This window comes from Gorilla gorilla, chromosome 6 (assembly GCF_029281585.2).
Source record: "Gorilla gorilla gorilla isolate KB3781 chromosome 6, NHGRI_mGorGor1-v2.1_pri, whole genome shotgun sequence".
Classification (NCBI taxonomy): Eukaryota; Metazoa; Chordata; class Mammalia; order Primates; family Hominidae; genus Gorilla; species Gorilla gorilla.
This window is the reverse complement of record NC_073230.2, coordinates 152,594,948-152,614,426: the sequence shown is the minus strand read 5'-3', so window position 1 is coordinate 152,614,426 and position 19,479 is coordinate 152,594,948. Positions and strand designations below refer to the sequence as shown.

The following is a 19,479-nucleotide window of genomic DNA, read 5'->3' as shown; positions in this document are numbered from 1 at the left end:
CGGTTCTACTTCCCATTTTGTTTCTGTATATTCAACACGAATTTCCTAACCAATGTACATGAATTACATTTATTTATGCAAATAAGTATAGTCTGAGCCAAGAACTGATGGGCCGTGTTTGTCATATACGTATCTGCATAAGAAAGCAAAAAAAAAAAAAAAACAAAAAACCTGAGAAGCATTACATTTTGAAAATGAGAAAAAGCACCTATAATCCAACACCTCCCTTCATTCACAGTACCGAAATGTGCAACAATGTAAATGATAGAAAAATTATGAACAATTTACCCAGATGGGATGGAGCCAAGGAGGGGCCAGGAGTGGACCCCCAGCCTCTTTAGTAAATGCATCACTCCCCTTTGAGCCACCGTGACCCCTGTGTGTACCTTGCCTGGGGTCCACTCCTGCCCGCCATTTCAATCATCTGTGCAATTATTTATGTCTCAACCCCCAGCATCCCCAAATTAATAGCTTATATAGGGCAAGACATTGTCCTTCTGTTCTTAGGTGCTTCTAGAGCTTCCTGCATGCATAGTAGAAACTGAACAAACATTTACTAAATAGAATATAAGAAAGTCTCGGCAGAGCGCAGTAACTCAGGCCTGTAATTCTAGGACTTTGGGAGGCAGAGGCAGGGAGATCACTTGAGATCAGGAGGGATCACTTGAGGTCAGGAGTTTGACACCAGGCTGGCCAACATGGTGAAACCCCGTCTCTACTAAAAATAGAAAAATTAGCTGGGTGTGGTGGTGCACGCTTGACGCTTGTAATCCCAGTTACTCGGGAGGCTGAGGCAGGAGGATCGTTTGAACCAGGAAGGCGGAGGTTGCAGTGAGCCAAGATTGCACCACTGCACTCCAGCCTGGGCCACAGAGCGAGACTCCATCTCAAAAAAGAAAAAGAAGAATATAAGGAAGTCCGCAAGAAAGTGAGAGGGCACGTGGCTTGACACCACTAAGATGGGTTAAAATATCCTTCCCTGCCACCTGTGGCTGGAACCTTAACCAGATATTCATGTCTGCTGTGTAAGTGCATTTCAAGGTTCAAACTCCTTTTCTTGTTTACCCAGCCCTGGCCCACACCTGCCTTTCTGCCCTGATTCCCAAGACAAATCCTGCGCCCCAGCAGTCAAACTGGTCCATTCACCACTCCCTGGGCGCACCTTGAGGCTCCCTGCCTTCAGGCCCTTGCTGGTGCCTTTCCCAATCTCTGCCACTGAAAACCCAGGTCACACCAGCTCTCCCTGAAGACTCAACTAATGTGCCCCGATGACTGGACTTGCTTCCTCTTCTAATCTCCAGATGCTTCACTGCAGGTTGTACCCCACCTTGCATTGTGGTCATCTAAGCCTCCCCTGCTAGAGGGTGAAGATATGACTCTTACCCCTTGCCTTCCCCGGCCCTATTACCCAGCTCTGGGGCCTGCACAAAGACAGAAAGAGGAATATAGGAGTGTAATTCAAGTCAGAGGTAGAATTAGGTTAAAAGCTGGATCAAGATTGGGTTGAGTTTAGGATTAGAATTGGGAAAAGGTTCGTCAATTCTTAATCCCACCTACTAGGCGGCGCCCGCAGTCTCATTCGGGTCAAGACGCCTCCGGTTCTTGAATTTGATTACCAGTCTAGCAAGTTTCTTTCCTGCCCTACTGTCCCTTTAAGGAGGTGAACCAGGTGAGGCCGGGACTCCGCCCCCGGCGCTGGCCCCGCCCCCCGCCCCCGCCCGGCCCGCCCGGCTCGCCTAGTCCCTTGCAACCTGGCGCTGCCATCCGGGCCACTGTCCCAGGTCCCGGCCCGGAGCCATGGAGCGGCGCTGGCCCCTGGGGCTAGGGCTGGTGCTGCTGCTCTGCGCCCCGCTGCCCCCGGGGGCGCGCGCCAAGGAAGGTACCGACCCCCGCCCCCGCGCCCCCAACCCCCGCGCCCCGCCCCTTTCCGGGGCCCGGCCAGCACCCCCCTGCAGAAGCCGGCATTCCTCGGGAGGCCATGTTCCCCGCGACCCTCGCCAGCTCTCTCGCTGTGCCCGACCGCCAGGCTATCGACTGGCCAGGCCCATCTTTGGTCTTTAACCCCAAGCGGCTGCTCTCCCGGGTCAGTCACCCCCACTCCCGCAGGCCAGCAATCTGCGCCTGGGAGTGGGGAGGGAATTCCGGACCCTTGCCAGGAAGTAGCACCTGCACCCGCACCCCTGCCTGCATTCCCAGACAGTCCCAGCTTCAGGTGCCCACCCCAGAGATCTGAGCCCTTGGAAGTTGAAGGTGGGAAGTCGCCTCCTGCCAACCTAGGCCAGGGACAGAGGGAGCTGCCTCCGGGAGAAGGGTTAGGACTGACGCCACAGGGGTTCCCAGTTGTCCCAGTCGAATATTCCATGTGAAAGTTGGAACACCCTCTCCGGCCCTACTCCCCACCACTTCCCAGGCAGGCAGCTGTGCCTCATCCCCACTTCACGGCTCTGATCACTGGCCAGGTCAGGCCAAAGCAGGCTTCGGACAGTGGAGGTGAGCCTCCCTACCCACGAAACCCCTTCCGAGGTCCCCGGTCCACCCTGCCCACTCCTGGCTAGCAGAGGTGAGCTCCTCCTGCCCTCCACGCGTTCCAATCCTGCAGCTGATGGGTGTCCCAGGCCACAACAGCCTGGGTAACTGAGCGTCTTGTGGGGCTGCTCTTCTTGCATTGACTTTGGTCAAAGACCCAGCGCTCCAACCCTTGTCCCACTCTGCCTGCCTTCCTTCACACACACAAAGAAGAGTGAAATCCCTGGAGCTCTTCACTCCTCAGTCCTGAGCCCTTTTTCTCTCCTAAGCCTCAGGAAGTCACAGCTTTTAGGAACAGGATGTTGCAGCCTGGGGCTGAGGCCCCAGAATGATTAATGTGGGCTGCAGGGGCACCTCCTCCCCCAGAGGTGACAGACTTCTTTTCTCCCCACTCTCAGTTACTCTGATGGACACAAGCAAGGCACAGGGAGAGCTGGGCTGGCTGCTGGATCCCCCAAAAGATGGGGTAAGTGTCAGAAGAGGGAAGGATCTTGGAAGACTCCTGAAGGCCAGTGGGAAATGGGGCGGAGAGGTGGGTGGAGGAACAGAGAAAAGAGCAGGAAAAACTGGAAGTGTCTCCTCAGGGAGGGGGAGAGGAGGCTGAGTCAGAGCCTCCTCAATGGGACAAGGGGTGGGGGGGTCAGACTTCACCCCAAGATGAACGCTTGAATGGCCTGGCTCCTCCAGTGAATACTTGGGAATATTGTGAATACAAGCTGATACTTGTGAGGGGGAGAGGAGCTCACATACCCGGGGAGAGAATGCACCATGCTGGGGATAGTTGAAGGCTGAGACCAGTGCTTTGCTTGGGGAGGGATAGAAAAGGCAGAAAAGCATCCTCAATCTGAGATCCATTCATCCCAATGAAGTTGCATTGATAGGTTTCAGGGGGTGGGGAAACCCCATGAAACTGTACTCTAAATTCTGTATATGTAAGCGGGCATTTTTTTTTCTAGAGACACCAGCCAAAGCTTTCATCAAATTCTTCAAAGGGTCTTTGACTCCTCCGAAGTTAAAAGCTGCTCCCCTAAAGGTTTCTGAGCCCTTAGCTCATCCTCCACACCTCCTCAGGCTGACTGCGTGCACACCATGCATTCCAGCTGTTTGAAAGTGTCAGAGCTTGTTCCAGTTCCCTTCCTTCCTTGGATGTTCCTAAGACTCAGTGAACAGGTTGTGAGGTGGGTCTGAGAGAGCATATTCAGACTCAAATGCAGAGAGCAGCTCTTACGATGTACAAAAAACCAAACTCAGTTTTTTCCTACTGCACTCTCAACACAAATCGCTTCGGTGACCTGTGGTCACCAAAATGCGTGTAGGGATTCCTCCCGCCTGCCGTCAGTTCTCTCTGGCAGATTCTTCAGTGGACAGTAGCTGAGTGTCCTCTAATTTTAGTCAGTTCTTACACTATCTACCTGGAGATAGCCTCAGGTTGAGGGCTCAGCCCCACAAGACTGCCCTCCTCTAGACAACAATCACAAGCAACATGTTGTCACCTATACTTCTGTTCCATCGGCTGTAATCAGGTTTACCTGACCCTCCTCCTCGGGTTCAATTAGTTTGCTAGGATGGCTCACAGAACTCAGGGAAACATTGACTTGCATTTACTGGCTTACTATAACGGATATTACAAATGGTACCATGAACACCAGATGGAATAGCTGCATGGGGCAAGGTATATGTGAAGGAGGCGAGCCACCCTGCAGGGACCTAATCATGTATGGCCATCCAGAAGCCCTCCCAACCCCGTCCTTCTGGGCTTTTATGGAGACTTCATTACATAGGCGTGATTGATTAGATCATTGGCCACTGGTTATCAGCTCAACCTTCAACCTCTCTACCTTCCCTGGAAGTTGGGGGTGGGGCCGAAAGTTCCAACTCCAATCACAAGGTTGCCTTCTGCCACCCGGGCCTCCCCCACCCCAGTCTAGTTCCCATCCCTGGCAGTCAGCTCATTAGCATATAAAAAGACATTTGTCACTTCAGGGATTTTGAGGGCTTTAGGGGTTGTTTGCCAGGAAATGTGGACAAAGACCAAATATATATTTTACAATTCACAGCACCCTTTCTGCCAGCAGCACAGCTGGTCACAGAACCACAGGAGGCTGCCTAAGTTACCGGAGCATCTGCAACTCTGGCTGTGGAACCCCTTCTCTCAGGGTTTCCTTCCTTACCCCAGTACTTGAGACTTCAATCCAGTCCCTGTTTCTGGGGTCAGGGTTACTTGCTTTCTTTCCCTCTGGGTCCTACAGTCCTGGCTCCGTTCTCTGTTCTCCTACAGAGTAGCCTGTAATTAGAGCTAATAGACTAAACCATAGGGGATCCTCTGGGAGGGGCCGTTTGGAAGATCCAGCCCTAATGGGTGACTTATCTCATAAATCAGCTAATCACCCACAGTGATAGCTGCAGGTCAGTCTTCTGGCTCCCATGGGCCTTCCTTGGGCCCTTGACACCTCCACCCAAATAACTCTTCCCTAATTTGACTGGAATGGCAGCAAGGCCACTTTCTCAGCACAGGCAAAACAGTCCTGCATGCTAGGAGGGCAAGGAGACAGCCAGCAATCATACACTCCCACTATCTACCTTGTCCCCCTCCTTCTCCCCATCTTTTCAAAACACAAACACACACACACGTACACACATGCACACGCAGGCATTCAGATCCAGAATGCACCCATGTGGCAGCCAGCAGCGCCTGAGTGATAAGCAAAAGGATCCTTACTGCTGATCCTGGACAGCTGGCTCTCGCCCATCTGTCACTGCTGGAACTGGGAGAGGCAAGTCACAGCTGGGAACATCTGCTTCTCCTGGCTCCAGCTTCAGCCACAGCAATCTGGCTAATGAGCTGCACATTAACCACTCACCACACTGCCCACCTGACCCCCGCCAGTGCCTTCCACTTGGGCTTCCCCAGCACAGCCTTCCTTAGGAGCAGACTCTTGGTGCCTTTTTCATTCCAGCTTCCTTGCCTTTTAGACACCCCTTGCCCAATCTTTGAACTCCCTAACATAATGCAGAAATATGTGCCTCATAGCAGCTTCTATTTCAGCCCCACCTCACCCCAAATTTTTGATTAATGATTTTTTTTGCCTTTTCCCAGAGCTGAGGGTGGGGATGAGGGCCCCTGCATTATAATGGAGTAAAAACCTCAGGAAAGTGAACTTTCTAAGGGCCTCAATCTATTCTGCATTAAATTATGGGGTTGCAACAAAAATATCAATAGAATACTTTATAGAATTTGAGAGCTTTTGAAAATTCATCTGACAGAGGAAATAAGAATGGTTGAGAAGAGTTTTTGAAGAATGAAATGGGAGACTTGTCTGACAAGCAGATATCAGAACCATCAGCTATAACTAAAACATATGTCTTGCACAAGATCACTCAGGTTAATGGGACAGGATAGAAAGTCCAAAAACGACCCTACTTATATGAGATTTTAGTATGTGATAGCATTGGAATTGCAAATCAATATGGAAAGTAACAACTAGTCAATAAACTGACGGTTAGATATTCATAATTTTTAAATAAATATATAAAGATATATCTCTCCATAGCCACGCGCGGTGGCTCACGCCTGTAATCCCAGTACTTTGGGAGGCCGAGGCGGGTGGATCATGAGGTCAGGAGATTGAGACCATCCTGGCTAACACAGTGAAACCCCATCTCTACTAAAAATACAAAAAAATTAGCCAGGCATGGTGGCGAGCGCCTGTAGTCCCAGCTACTTGGGAGGCTGAGGCAGGAGAATGGCGTGAACCCTGGAGGGAGAGCTTGCAGTGAGCCAAGATCGCACCACTGCACTCTAGCCTGGGCAATAGAGCAAGACTCTGTCTCATAAAAAAAAAAAAAAAAAAAAAAAAAAAGATATATCTCTCCATTATACACAAAATTCATTCTAAGAGAACTAAAATCTAAACCTAAAAGCCAACCTACACAAATTTTAGGAGAAAATATAGATCATTATAATCTTGAGATAGGAAAACTTCCCAAGCCAAATATACAACCCAGAAATCATGAAGGGAAATACTGTAGATGTTATTATGTAAGAAATTTACAATGTAAGTCCACATCAAAACATCATTAACAAAGCTAAGTGGTATGGCAGACAGGGAGAAAATATTTGAAACATACATTTGAAGGAAATGATTCGTGTCTATAATAAGTTTAAAAAAGAAACTCATCCAACTGAGTAATCAAAAGATAATAGAATGTCATGCAAAGGTTATAGACAGATAATTGCATAAACATACAAATAGTCAATGAACAAAAGAGAAATATACAACTTCCTCCTCTAAGAAATGCAAATTAAAATGCTAAGAAGCTGTGTTTTGACCCTAGGATTGGCAAAAGGCAAAAAGGTTATTAGTATTCTGTGTTGATGAAGTTTTGAGAAAATGAGCCCTCTTGTGTTGCTGGTGGAAGTGTAAATTGATAAACCTTTTTTGGAAGACAATTTGACAGTATCTTATAAAACCTGTAGTATGTCTACCCTTTGATATGGCAGTTCCATGGAAATCTTACATCAATCTGTACATGATTTCTTTAAAAAGAAAAAAAAACTAGAAGCTGTCTAAATGTCCAACAATAGGTGAATGGGAATAAATAAATTATGGCCTTCTCTACAATGGAGTATTACTTATGGATTGCTTAAAAAAAAAGTAAGAAAGCTCTATATACACTTTTGTGGCTATCTTTCAAAGACTTTTTTGAGAGGGAATCTTGCTTTGTCGACCATGCTGGAGTGCAGTGGCGAGATCTTGGCTCACTGCAACCTCCACCTCCTGGGTTCAAGCCATTCTCCTGCCTCAGCCTCCCAAGTAGCCGGGATTACAGGCATGTGCCACCACACCCAGCTAATTTTTTTGTATTTTTAGTAGAGATGGGAGGTTTTGCCTTGTTGGCCAAGCTGGTCTCGAACTCCTGACCTCAGGGAATCTGCCTTCCTGGGCCTCCCAAAGTGCTAGGATTACAGGCGTGAGCCACCACTCCCGGCCCTCAAATACTTATTATTTGTGAAAACAGAAAGTAGGTTACAAAATAACACTTGTATGATCCCGTGTTGAAAGCAAAACTCAGAAACATTCAAGCAGTTCTCTGGAGGCATTGAAAAATGGTCTGGAAAGTTTTGCTAACAATTGCTGAGAGTGGCTGCCTCTGAGAATGAGAGTGGAAGGATGAGGGTGAGGGAATTAAACTTTATTCTGTGTAAGTCTTTACTTTTTGACTTTTCACAATAAGCACACAGAGGTATAACGATTAAAAGCATGAATTCTGGAACCTGGAGTGTCTGGCTCATTTCCCAGCTCTGCCTCTCATAGCTGAGTACCTTGGCAAGTCACTCGACCTCCCTGTGCCTCAGTTTCCTCGTGGAAAGTGCTTAAACCGGTGACTGGGCCATGGTAAGCACTATGTTAGTGCTAGCCATTAATATTACTAAGTTTAAAAGTTCTTTTCAGATAAAAGAAGCTAACAGCCTGGCCAACATGGCAAAACCTTGTCTCTACTAAAAATACAAAAAATTAGCCGGGCATGGTGGTGCGTGCCTGTAATCCCAACTACTCAGGAGGCTGAAGTGGGAGAATCGCTTGAACCTAGGTGGCGGAGGTTATAGTGAGCCAAGATTGTGCCACTGCACTCCAGCTCCAGCCTGGGTGACAGAGTGAGACCTTTGCCTCAAACAAACAAACAAAAAGTTAAGGGGAGTAGACTAGATAAGTATCAAGAAGTCCAGCCAAATCTGTCAATTGTTGATTTCGATGATGGCTATAATTGAAATATTGGAGAGGATGAGAATCCCCTATACAGTTCTGTGCTTGTTCTTACCCTCCAAATCTAAAGGGTTTTAATAATTAAAAATAAATCTTGGGCTGGGTGTGGTGGCTCACAGGCTTTGGGAGGCCAAGCAGGAGGATCATCTGAGTCCAGGTGTTTGAGATCAGCCTGGACAGCATAGCAAGAACTCATCTCTACCAAAAAAGAAAAAATAGCCCAGTGTGTTGGCAGGCACCTGTAGTCCCAGCTACTTCGGAGACTGAGCCCAGGAGTTTGAGGCTATAGTGAGCTTTGATTATACCACTGCGCTGCAGACAGAACGAGACCCTGTCTCTGAAAAACAAAAAATTCACCAATATCCTCTTGAAGAAACAGAAGGGTTTTGTAAATGAGCTTTGCCTTGGGGGTACCTGACTGTTCTGCTGATGAAATAAGTGGACTAGACTAACTGAACGGACCAGGATCAACTAGGGATGTTAAGGGACTATTGTCTTGCCCATCTTATATCCAAATAAATCCCCAACCCTAAACACTCAGTCTACTGTCCTGGAGCTGAGGGGTGGGGAGAGGCAGGACAAGTAGCATAAACCTGAGGGGCTCTGACACAGCTGCTTCTCCATCAGCTCTAAAAACCAAGGGTTTGGGGAGCAGGTGATGATCTGGTCCCTGACTCTGATTCCCTCCTTGCAGTGGAGTGAACAGCAACAGATACTGAATGGGACACCCCTGTACATGTACCAGGACTGCCCAATGCAAGGACGCAGAGACACTGACCACTGGCTTCGCTCCAATTGGATCTACCGCGGGGAGGAGGCTTCCCGTGTCCACGTGGAGCTGCAGTTCACCGTGCGGGACTGCAAGAGTTTCCCTGGGGGAGCCGGGCCTCTGGGCTGCAAGGAGACCTTCAACCTTCTGTACATGGAGAGTGACCAGGATGTGGGCATTCAGCTCCGACGGCCCTTGTTCCAGAAGGTGCTGCTTCCCTCCATGCCATCTGGGTCCTGGTGCAGATCCCTGCCTGGCTCCTTATTGGGTGCCAGAGAAGGTTGCAGAGACAGGAAGAGGGTGCAGAGGTAGAATCATGAAAAGAATTTGGCACTTGAAGGCTGGGCATGGTGGCTTGTGCCTGTAATTCCAGTGCTTTGGGAAACCAATGTGGGAAGATCACTTGAGGCCAGGAGCTTGAGACCAGCCTGGGCAACATAGCAAAACTTCATCTCTGCAAAAAATTAAAAATCACCTGGGCATGGTGGCCCATACCTGTAGTCCCAGCGACTCAGGAGGCTGAGGCAGGAGGATCACTTGAGCCCAGGAGTTTGAGGCTGCAGTGATCTATGATTGTGCCACTGCACACCAGCCTGGGCAACAGAGCAAGATCCTGTCTCTAAAGAAAAAAAGAACAATGTGGCATTGGAAATCAGAAGGGCTGGATTTGAGTATCTTTTCTGCTGTGTCGTGACTTTGGGGATGTCATTTAACCTCTCCAGCTTTTGTTGGAGAGTCATAAAATAGTGACAATAATAGGGCCAGCTATATCTATTTTATAGGCTTTTATAGGCATCCACTGAGATCACAGGATACCATGGGGAGGAGGGAAGTGTAGCACAGAGTTATTTAGACTTTTCCTATCGATACCCACGATGTTCATAAGCAACCCACTCCCATAGTATCACTGGAGTCATGTAGCAAGACAATTCCCTGCAGGCTAGTACTCTCCAGCACATCCCTTTCTTTCCTACTCAAAAAAACATCCTGGGATGCAGAAGAGTAAGGAGCATTTTATGATAGGATATGCTCTTGTTTCTTTCCAAAGAGAAAATGTAAAATGTGTTACTAGTAATAAATTGATGATATGCTCTATAACTCATCATGTTATTGGCACTGAGTTTGGGAATGCCTCTGAATAGCAGAAATTTTATGGACTGTAGAGTCCCAATGCCTGGATTCCAGCCCTAGCCCCATGATGTGGTAGCTGTGTGATCTTATACAAGGTCTTTAACTTCTATTAGCCTTGGTTTCCTCATCTATTAAATAGAGACAATAAGCCATCCTACCTCATAAGAGGATTGCATGAGCTAAATAGCATAATGCACATAAAATGCTTAGCCTGGCACCTCACACATACAAGGCTCATTGTTCATGGTTGTGGAAAGTATTAAGCAAACAATTGTTTCTGTTATGTGGGAAAGAAGCAGGACTTTGCCATTGCTCCCCTTTCTTCCCCACCCTCTACCCAGGTAACCACGGTGGCTGCAGACCAGAGCTTCACCATTCGAGACCTTGCGTCTGGCTCCATGAAGCTGAATGTGGAGCGCTGCTCTCTGGGCCGCCTGACCCGCCGTGGCCTCTACCTCGCTTTCCACAACCCAGGAGCCTGTGTGGCCCTGGTGTCTGTCCGGGTCTTCTACCAGCGCTGTCCTGAGACCCTGAATGGCTTGGCCCAATTCCCAGACACTCTGCCTGGCCCCGCTGGGTTGGTGGAAGTGGCGGGGACCTGCTTGCCCCACGCGCGGGCCAGCCCCAGGCCCTCAGGTGCACCCCGCATGCACTGCAGCCCTGATGGCGAGTGGCTGGTGCCTGTAGGACGGTGCCACTGTGAGCCTGGCTATGAGGAAGGTGGCAGTGGCGAGGGATGTGTTGGTAAGAACGGAGGCGGTGAGAACCTGAGGAACCACTCGGGAGGATTGCAGGAGTACCCCGGAGAGATGGAGGCCAGTGCTCCGCCTCAGTGGGTTTTTAACCTCAGTGTCCCAGAGCAGCGGACACACACATGCAGAGATGTTTCCAGTAGAAGGGATTGGGGCAGGAAGGGGTGGTGGTGATTCTGCCTGTAAAAACATTTACAGAACCACTGTTCTGCTGCATTCTCTCTCTAGCCTGCCCTAGCGGCTCCTACCGGATGGACATGGACACACCCCATTGTCTCACGTGCCCCCAGCAGAGCACTGCTGAGTCTGAGGGGGCCACCATCTGTACCTGTGAGAGCGGCCATTACAGAGCTCCCGGGGAGGGCCCCCAGGTGGCATGCACAGGTAAGTCCAGGGGGTGGGGCGTGGCCATCTGGAGGGAGGGGCTGGATCTTTGCTGAGACTTTGTCAGGGTTGGATTTTTCCAGAGCTTGTCAGATATTGGAGATTGTCCAGGGTGTCAGGCACTTTTAGCCCCTGCCCTGGCACCCTGCTCTCCCTAGAAGAACGCAGAGATGTAGTCAAACCCAGTAGAAATCAAATCTCCCCAAGAGGACTTCAGAGGACATCGAGAATTGGGTGGTGGTGGAGGCCAGGGATCAGCAGCTCGGGTGACAGCGAGGTCGGCTTCTACTGATGGCTCCTCTTCTCCCACAGGTCCCCCCTCGGCCCCCCGAAACCTGAGCTTCTCTGCCTCAGGGACTCAGCTCTCCCTGCATTGGGAACCCCCAGCAGATACGGGGGGACGCCAGGATGTCAGATACAGTGTGAGGTGTTCCCAGTGTCAGGGCACAGCACAGGACGGGGGGCCCTGCCAGCCCTGTGGGGTGGGCGTGCACTTCTCGCCGGGTGCCCGGGGGCTCACCACACCTGCAGTGCATGTCAATGGCCTTGAACCTTATGCCAACTACACTTTTAATGTGGAAGCCCAAAATGGAGTGTCAGGGCTGGGCAGCTCTGGCCATGCCAGCACCTCAGTCAGCATCAGCATGGGGCATGCAGGTGAGAGGCTGAGAGGGGCTGGGACAGGGACCTGGTGGAGACAGAAGGGCTTAAGACCACAGGACAAACTGATGGGCAGGAAGCCATAGAAAAGTTACTAAGGTTATTTCCTTTTTCCTTACATATCCAACCTTATCCCTCTGGACCCCCAGAGTCACTGTCAGGCCTGTCTCTGAGACTGGTGAAGAAAGAACCGAGGCAACTAGAGCTGACCTGGGCGGGGTCCCGGCCCCGAAGCCCTGGGGCGAACCTGAGCTATGAGCTGCACGTGCTGAACCAGGTCAGGATGCTACTGAGAGATGGTCTTCAGTGTCCATGCCCGGGCACACCCCAACATTCCTAGCCTGGGGTGTGGGTTGGGAGGAATCCACCCGAAGTCCACTGTGTGGCTTTCTCAGGACAAAAGTCTATGAAGAACCCTGTCCTAACCATTCTGCTCTCCAGCCCCTCCCCATGTACTCTGATGCTGTCCATCACATCCACCCGGGTCTGGCTCAGCACTGCCCACTTAATGCAACTCCAACCCACAGGATGAAGAACGGTACCAGATGGTTCTAGAACCCAGGGTCTTGCTGACAGAGCTGCAGCCTGACACCACATACATCGTCAGAGTCCGAATGCTGACCCCACTGGGTCCTGGCCCTTTCTCCCCTGATCATGAGTTTCGGACCAGCCCACCAGGTGGGGTATCTTGTGCTCTGCCCCAACACACATACACCTGTTGCCTCACTGAGGCAACTCAGCTCCTGTTCCACGTAGCGACCCTTCCTCTTCCTCTACACACATGCACACACACTCCCTTCTTCCGGCGGTAGGGGACAGACACCGACCTGATGCACACTGAAAGATCTGATCCTAGGTGTACCCAGGGCCCTGCCCTTTAACCCCCCTCATTCCTACGGACTGTGAGTCCCAACACTTCCTCATCCCTTTGTGCCTACAGTGTCCAGGGGCCTGACTGGAGGAGAGATCGTAGCCGTCATCTTTGGGCTGCTGCTTGGTGCAGCCTTGCTGCTTGGGATTCTCGTTTTCCGGTCCAGGTGCCAGCTCCTGCCCCCTCCCCAACCACCAGCCCTGGGTCAGAAGCCCCTGACTGCAGCCCCAACGACCCTCCCATCCCCTAGTACCAAAACCCATCCTGCACTCCCAGCCCGTTTCTGGGGAAGATTCAGCCAGAGTCCCTTGGACCCCTGAGGTGGTCCTGGGGCCCTGAAGGAGCTGGTCCCCAACCCCCGCAGGAGAGCCCAGCGGCAGAGGCAGCAAAGGCAGCGTGACCGCGCCACCGATGTGGATCGAGGTGAGTCGGGTGCACCTGCGTGTGTCCCCACATGCGTGTACACACCTGTGTGTGCATGTGTGTGTGTGTGTGTGTTGGGAGGTGCCACTGGGAAGGGATCAAGGGACACATTTGCTAGGCCAACTCCGGGGGACATGTGGGGTTTGTTGTCCCCAGGGCTCTTGTGTTTTGCTACCTAATTAACTTTGGTTAATTAACTATGTACTGGTAGCCCCCCAGTGGCTCTGATGCAATTATCTGTTAGTGTCCGTTCACTGCTGGTGCCGCTGTCTTGTCACCTTGGGCTCTGGACAGCCCTCCCCATCCTGGAGGCCAGGCCTGTGGGCCGAGGCCAGGCGGGAGGAGGATTGACGTCCTCCGAGGCTTATGAGCTTCTTGCTTGTCACCTCATTAGGTGACCCACAAAGGGGAGAGTGAGTGGTCCATCCGGGCAACCGGGGTGGGAGCCATGCGCGGCTCTGTCTGGGAATGTGAACGAGGTGTGACTGACCAGAGCAGTGTGGGGACTGGCCGCTGAGAAGATTGGGCAACTCAGCAGCAAATATGCTCTCCGGGTGTGGATCCTGGCCACCGCCCTGGACCTTGTGGAGTGAGGACAGCAGAGCTTGGAGCATAGACAGGGAGAAGAAAGGCCTAGTTGCTAAATGGAGACTTTCTCCCACCTCAGCCCAAACAGGAGTCACCTTGGGAAACAGGGAGGTGTGGAGAAGTGTGTGGTCTGCTGCTGGCTCTTCTCCTGACCCCCATACTCCTGAGCCCTGATGTTGGTACTCCCCAACCTCATGTTCTGCCCATAGAGGACAAGCTGTGGCTGAAGCCCTATGTGGACCTCCAGGCATACGAGGACCCGGCACAGGGAGCCTTGGACTTTACCCGGGAGCTCGATCCAGCGTGGCTGATGGTGGACACTGTCATAGGAGAAGGTGAGTCCTGCTGTGCACCGCAGCAGGCCCCCCGCCGTGTGGGGCAGCACAGAGCCACCAGCAGGCCCCTTCCTTCCAGCACTTCCCTGGGCAGCTCAGCTGGCTTCTCTGGTCCAAGAGTTTCCAGAGGTACTCACTCTGCTCTGGTCTGTATCCTCTTTGAACCATTGTGTTCTTGTTAAAAACCCCTCATCAGGTGCCCTGGAGCAACCCCTTCTCCTACACACTTGCTTCTGTGGTTTTGGAGTTTCTGATAAAGGGCATTAAATACACTGTTTTCATCCACAGAGGTGCTGCTGTGCTGAGGGTCCGGATGTTCTGTGATGATGCCCAAATGTAGGACTCATTCCCTCCCTAGCCTGGCATTCCACCCCATCAGAGGCCCAGTGTCCTTGGGCTGCCCTGTTCCCTTGGGTCACCAGAGGAAATGGATCTCAGTGGAGAACAAAGCTTGGTGGTGTCCTTGCCAATTGTGCAGCTGAGCCAGGCAAGCTGGGACCAGAGGAGCTCACAGAAGAGAGGCGGCCATAGCCAGCGTCCCTGCCACTTGGGTACTAGCGCCGCACTAGCTTGCTCTTCATGAGCACGGCCCAGTCCCGCTCCACAGGGTTCATTCACCCTGCGGTTGCTGAGCGCCTATTGTGAGCCAAGAACTGTGCAAACACTGGGAGACAGTGGTGAATAGGTCACGGTATTGCACTCCAGCTCCAGACTCTGACCTTCCCCAGGAAGGACAGCCCACGCCCTGTCCCAGGAAGGGCACTCCACGCTTCTGATCCTTCAGAAAAGAAAAGGGCCGGAGGACTGGAGGGGTTGCTGCCTGTCCCCTGGAGGAGCCCTGCAGTGCCTCGGGCCACAGCCTGTTTTCTTTCTACCCAGGAGAGTTTGGGGAAGTGTATCGAGGGACCCTGAGGCTCCCCAGCCAGGACTGCAAGACTGTGGCCATTAAGACCTTAAAAGACACATCCCCAGGTGGCCAGTGGTGGAACTTCCTTCGAGAGGCAACTATCATGGGCCAGTTTAGCCACCCGCATATTCTGCATCTGGAAGGCGTCGTCACAAAGCGTACGATGAGTGGTCTCCCTCAGCTGGGGGCGGGAAATGCAGGAAAGAGGGGTGAAACCACTGGAAGTGTAGGGAGGATGTGTGGCCAAGGGCAGGAAGCCCGGTTCTGAGTGTGATATGTGTGTCTGTGTCTCAGGAAAGCCGATCATGATCATCACAGAATTTATGGAGAATGGAGCCCTGGATGCCTTCCTGAGGGTGAGGAGGGCAGAGGACTAGCTGGGGAGGGGGATGCACCATGGTACCCTGGGCACTGGGAGGAGACCTGGCCCATCCCCTGACTCACCCACTCACCCTGCTGCAGGAGCGGGAGGACCAGCTGGTCCCTGGGCAGCTAGTGGCCATGCTGCAGGGCATAGCATCTGGCATGAACTACCTCAGTAATCACAATTATGTCCACCGGGACCTGGCTGCCAGAAACATCTTGGTGAATCAAAACCTGTGCTGCAAGGTGTCTGACTTTGGCCTGACTCGCCTCCTGGATGACTTTGATGGCACATACGAAACCCAGGTTAGAGGCCGGTACAAACCCAGTGCACATTCACATTGCCCCATAACAAGCCATTCATACAGTCACGTGTATACAGGCACAAAGACTTGGCCAGGCACGGTGGCTCACACCTGTAATCCCAGCACTTTGGGAGGCTGAGGCAGGTGGATCACGAGGTCAGGAGATCGAGACCAGCCTGGCAAACATGGTGAAACCCCGTCTCTACTAAAAATACAAAAAATTAGCTGGGCGTGGTGGCAGGCGCCTATAGTCCCAGCTACTCAGGAGGCTGAGGCAGGAGAATCGCTTGAACCTGGGAGGTGGAGGTTGCAGTGAGCCGAGATTGCACCACTGCACTGCAGCCTAGCAACAGAGCGAGACTCTGTCTCAAAAAAAATAAAACAAAAATACAATAAAAGAAGCACAAAGACTCGTGCTCAGGTGGACACCATAACTTTCCGTCCCTGACCCGTGTGCCTTCTTAGGGAGGAAAGATCCCTATCCGTTGGACAGCCCCTGAAGCCATTGCCCATCGGATCTTCACCACAGCCAGCGATGTGTGGAGCTTTGGGATTGTGATGTGGGAGGTGCTGAGCTTTGGCGACAAGCCTTATGGGGAGATGAGCAATCAGGAGGTGAGCCCAGAATATTCTTCCTCATCTTGTCTCTAATTCACACCTCTTATTCCCTCTCAAGGTCCTCCCATGGCCTTTTCCTGCAAATATCTTTATTTATTCATGACCTTCAGTTTTTCTGTACTCCTGGCTCCTCTGGTCCTTCACCTCATGCCCTGCTCTCTTTACTCCTCCCACCCTGATCCTCCCACTGTGATCCTCCCACCCTGGTCCTCCCACCTCCTCCCATCCTGCCTAGGATCTCCACTGCAATTATCTTGTGTGACCGTCAGTTTCTCATGGGCCTCCAGGTTAGCTTGCTACTCTAGAGCATCCTCCTGTCCCACCGTGCAGGTTATGAAGAGCATTGAGGATGGGTACCGGTTGCCCCCTCCTGTGGACTGCCCTGCCCCTCTGTATGAGCTCATGAAGAACTGCTGGGCATATGACCGTGCCCGCCGGCCACACTTCCAGAAGCTTCAGGCACATCTGGAGCAACTGCTTGCCAACCCCCACTCCCTGCGGACCATTGCCAACTTTGACCCCAGGTAACCATGCAGGGGAAGGACTAGGGAACCCAGAGGCAGCACTAGGAGAGTGGAAATGGGCATTCAGCCAATCCTCTTTGAGCGCTGGGCCTGGGGAGCTCTAGACCAAGTCCAGTGTATGAGGCAAGACGTGCCCTTGGGGAGAGTCCAAGAGGTCAGCTTTAGATTACGCATATTTGCAGAAAATCAGTTACGGCTGGGCCCCAGTTCCCTCACTTCACCTGGGCTTGGGGGTGGGGGGGCCCATCTTTTCCCTTCTCAGGCAGCCTCACCTAGGACACTCCCAGAGCCATCCTTGCCAATCCCACTGTGTTGTACTGTGGCCCATTCTTGGGATGCATCCCCTTTCCCATAGAAATATTTCTGCATGTGAAGGAAAGGGTCATCCATTCATGAAGTTTTGGAGGACCTACTGGTGCAAGCTGTTTGCTGGACATTGGAGATACAGCAGCACTTATTACCTGGTACCTGCTCCAGGGAGCTTGGGCAGCCAGACTGGGGTGGGGTAGGCAGGAGCAGCCTTGCAGGGTTTGGGAAGGCTCCTGGATCACATGGCTAGTCTGTGGGGAGCTGAGGGCTGGTAGGTTGCAGATAGTGCAGGATGACTGCAGCATCGTGTTTAGGAATAGCAGCCATGAGGCTGGAGAGACAACCAGTCAACACAAAGAGGACCAGCCCTGTTGAGAAGTTTGGATTTTACCATGAGTGCAGAGTTGTTGTTTTTTTTTCCACCCCGAGACGGAGTCTTGCTCTGTCGCCCAGGCTGGAGTAACGCAGCGCAATCTCAACTCACTGCAGCCTCCACCTCCAGGGTTCAAGTGATTCTCCTGTCTCAGCCTCCTGAGTAGCTGGGATTACAGGCGCATGCCACCATGCCCAGCTAATTTTTGTATTTTTAGTAGAAACAGGGTTTCACCATGTTGGCCAAGCTGGTCTCGAACTCCTGACCTCATGATCCGCCCACCTCGGCCTCCCAATGTGCTGGGATTACAGGCGTGGGCCACCTCGCCTGGCCTGGAGAACCAATTCTTAAAAACTGTCCACAGGAGCGGGGGACATGGTCAGAGCTGCATTTTACCAAAAATATGGCCTGAGTGTAGAGAATGAACTGATGGGGGGGTGGGGGAGCGCTTAGGTTGGGGAAGCAGGCAAGGCTGTTCTTCAAGTGCTTTATTGGGTAGCCAACCTGGCCAACTGGCCTCTGTATCCAACCACCATATATAATCTTGTTTCTGGGAGAAAACATGCTCTAAGTTCCAACTTTTGAAACCATCTTTTGGAGCACAACTCCCTCATACACTGGAGACTGCATGTGCTAATCTTTCTGGAATGCTGGATATTTTTTCCCCCAGCAGATTTACTTTGCTAATGGTTTTTGGCTCTGGTGAGCTTTAGTACAGGAACACTCATTGTATTATGGGTGTCAGAGTGCAAGAATAACAACCAAAGTCGAAGGTGGTGAGGAAGGACTGCTCCCGGAACTCAAGCAGCCACTATGGAAAAAGGCAGGACCACGCCCAGGTGCCAGGCCTCTGTTCTCCTACTTTCAGCTTCCTCTCAGACAGGAGACTTCCATGTCTTAACCAGCCCTCAGTCAGGTGCCCAGAACCGGCCACTCCAGCAGGAGACCGGCTGGTGATCCCCTTCTGTTGGGGCTTCCCAGGACAGTCCCTTCCTATAGGCCTGTCGACATAGCAGGACTGTCAGCCAGTCCACTGTTGTGAGCACACCAGGAAACAGGCCAGGAAGTGGGCTCAGAGATAATGGTGGGGTCGATCCACAGTCTAGATGATCTCTGTGCCCAGACACCGAACTTCAGTGCTGGCTGCTGATGCTCAGAGGCCAAGGCCAACCAGATCAGCCCCTGTACCCGCTGTGACTGACATGCCCATATCCCACAGGGTGACTCTCCGCCTGCCCAGCCTGAGCGGCTCAGATGGGATCCCGTATCGAACCGTCTCTGAGTGGCTCGAGTCCATACGCATGAAACGCTACATCCTGCATTTCCACTCGGCTGGGCTGGACACCATGGAGTGTGTGCTGGAGCTGACCGCTGAGTAAGGAGCTGGAGCTGTCTGGGCAGGGGAGGGCTGCGGGGGTGGAGCCTCCGGACTCATGCCCCCACCCTTTCTTGCCCACAGGGACCTGACGCAGATGGGAATCACACTGCCCGGGCACCAGAAGCGCATTCTTTGCAGTATTCAGGGATTCAAGGACTGATCCCTCCTCTCACCCCATGCCCAATCAGGGTGCAAGGAGGAAGCACGGGGCCAAGGTCACTCATGGTCACTCCCTGCGCCCCTTCCCACAACCTGCCAGACTAGGCTATCGGTGCTGCTTCTGCCCACTTTCAGGAGAACCCTGCTCTGCACCCCAGAAAACCTCTTTGTTTTAAAAGGGAGGTGGGGGTAGAAGTAAAAGGATGATCATGGGAGGGAGTTGAGGGGTTAATATATATACATACATACACATATATATATTTTTGTAAATAAACAGGAACTGATTTTCTGCCTCCATCCCACCCATGAGGGCTGTAGGCACTACAAAAGAGCTGACTA

General features: G+C 51.8%; 1 protein-coding gene across 5 annotated transcripts; it reads left to right on the top strand.

The window, feature by feature from the left end:
- The first annotated feature begins 1,710 nt into the window (after nt 1-1,710).
- Nucleotides 1,711-19,469, top strand: EPHA1 (EPH receptor A1). 5 transcript variants are annotated; one of them, XM_004046395.4, is made up of 18 exons: nt 1,711-1,879; nt 2,925-2,992; nt 8,986-9,267; nt 10,533-10,935; nt 11,172-11,327; nt 11,640-11,984; nt 12,137-12,264; nt 12,515-12,665; nt 12,928-13,024; nt 13,223-13,281; nt 14,079-14,204; nt 15,084-15,269; nt 15,406-15,467; nt 15,574-15,780; nt 16,245-16,394; nt 16,728-16,921; nt 18,823-18,978; nt 19,063-19,469. In XM_004046395.4, the coding sequence occupies exons 1-18, from the start codon at nt 1,798-1,800 to the stop codon at nt 19,139-19,141; spliced, it is 2,931 nt and encodes a 976-aa protein (XP_004046443.1). In that variant the 5' UTR covers nt 1,711-1,797; the 3' UTR covers nt 19,142-19,469. The 5 variants fall into 5 exon arrangements, with proteins under 5 accessions (XP_004046443.1, XP_018886547.1, XP_018886546.1 ...); XM_019031001.4 differs by having other exon boundaries at nt 1,732-1,879; nt 11,640-11,747; XM_055347445.2 differs by lacking the exon at nt 1,711-1,879 and adding an exon at nt 1,949-2,490.
- The last annotated feature ends 10 nt before the right edge of the window (nt 19,470-19,479 follow it).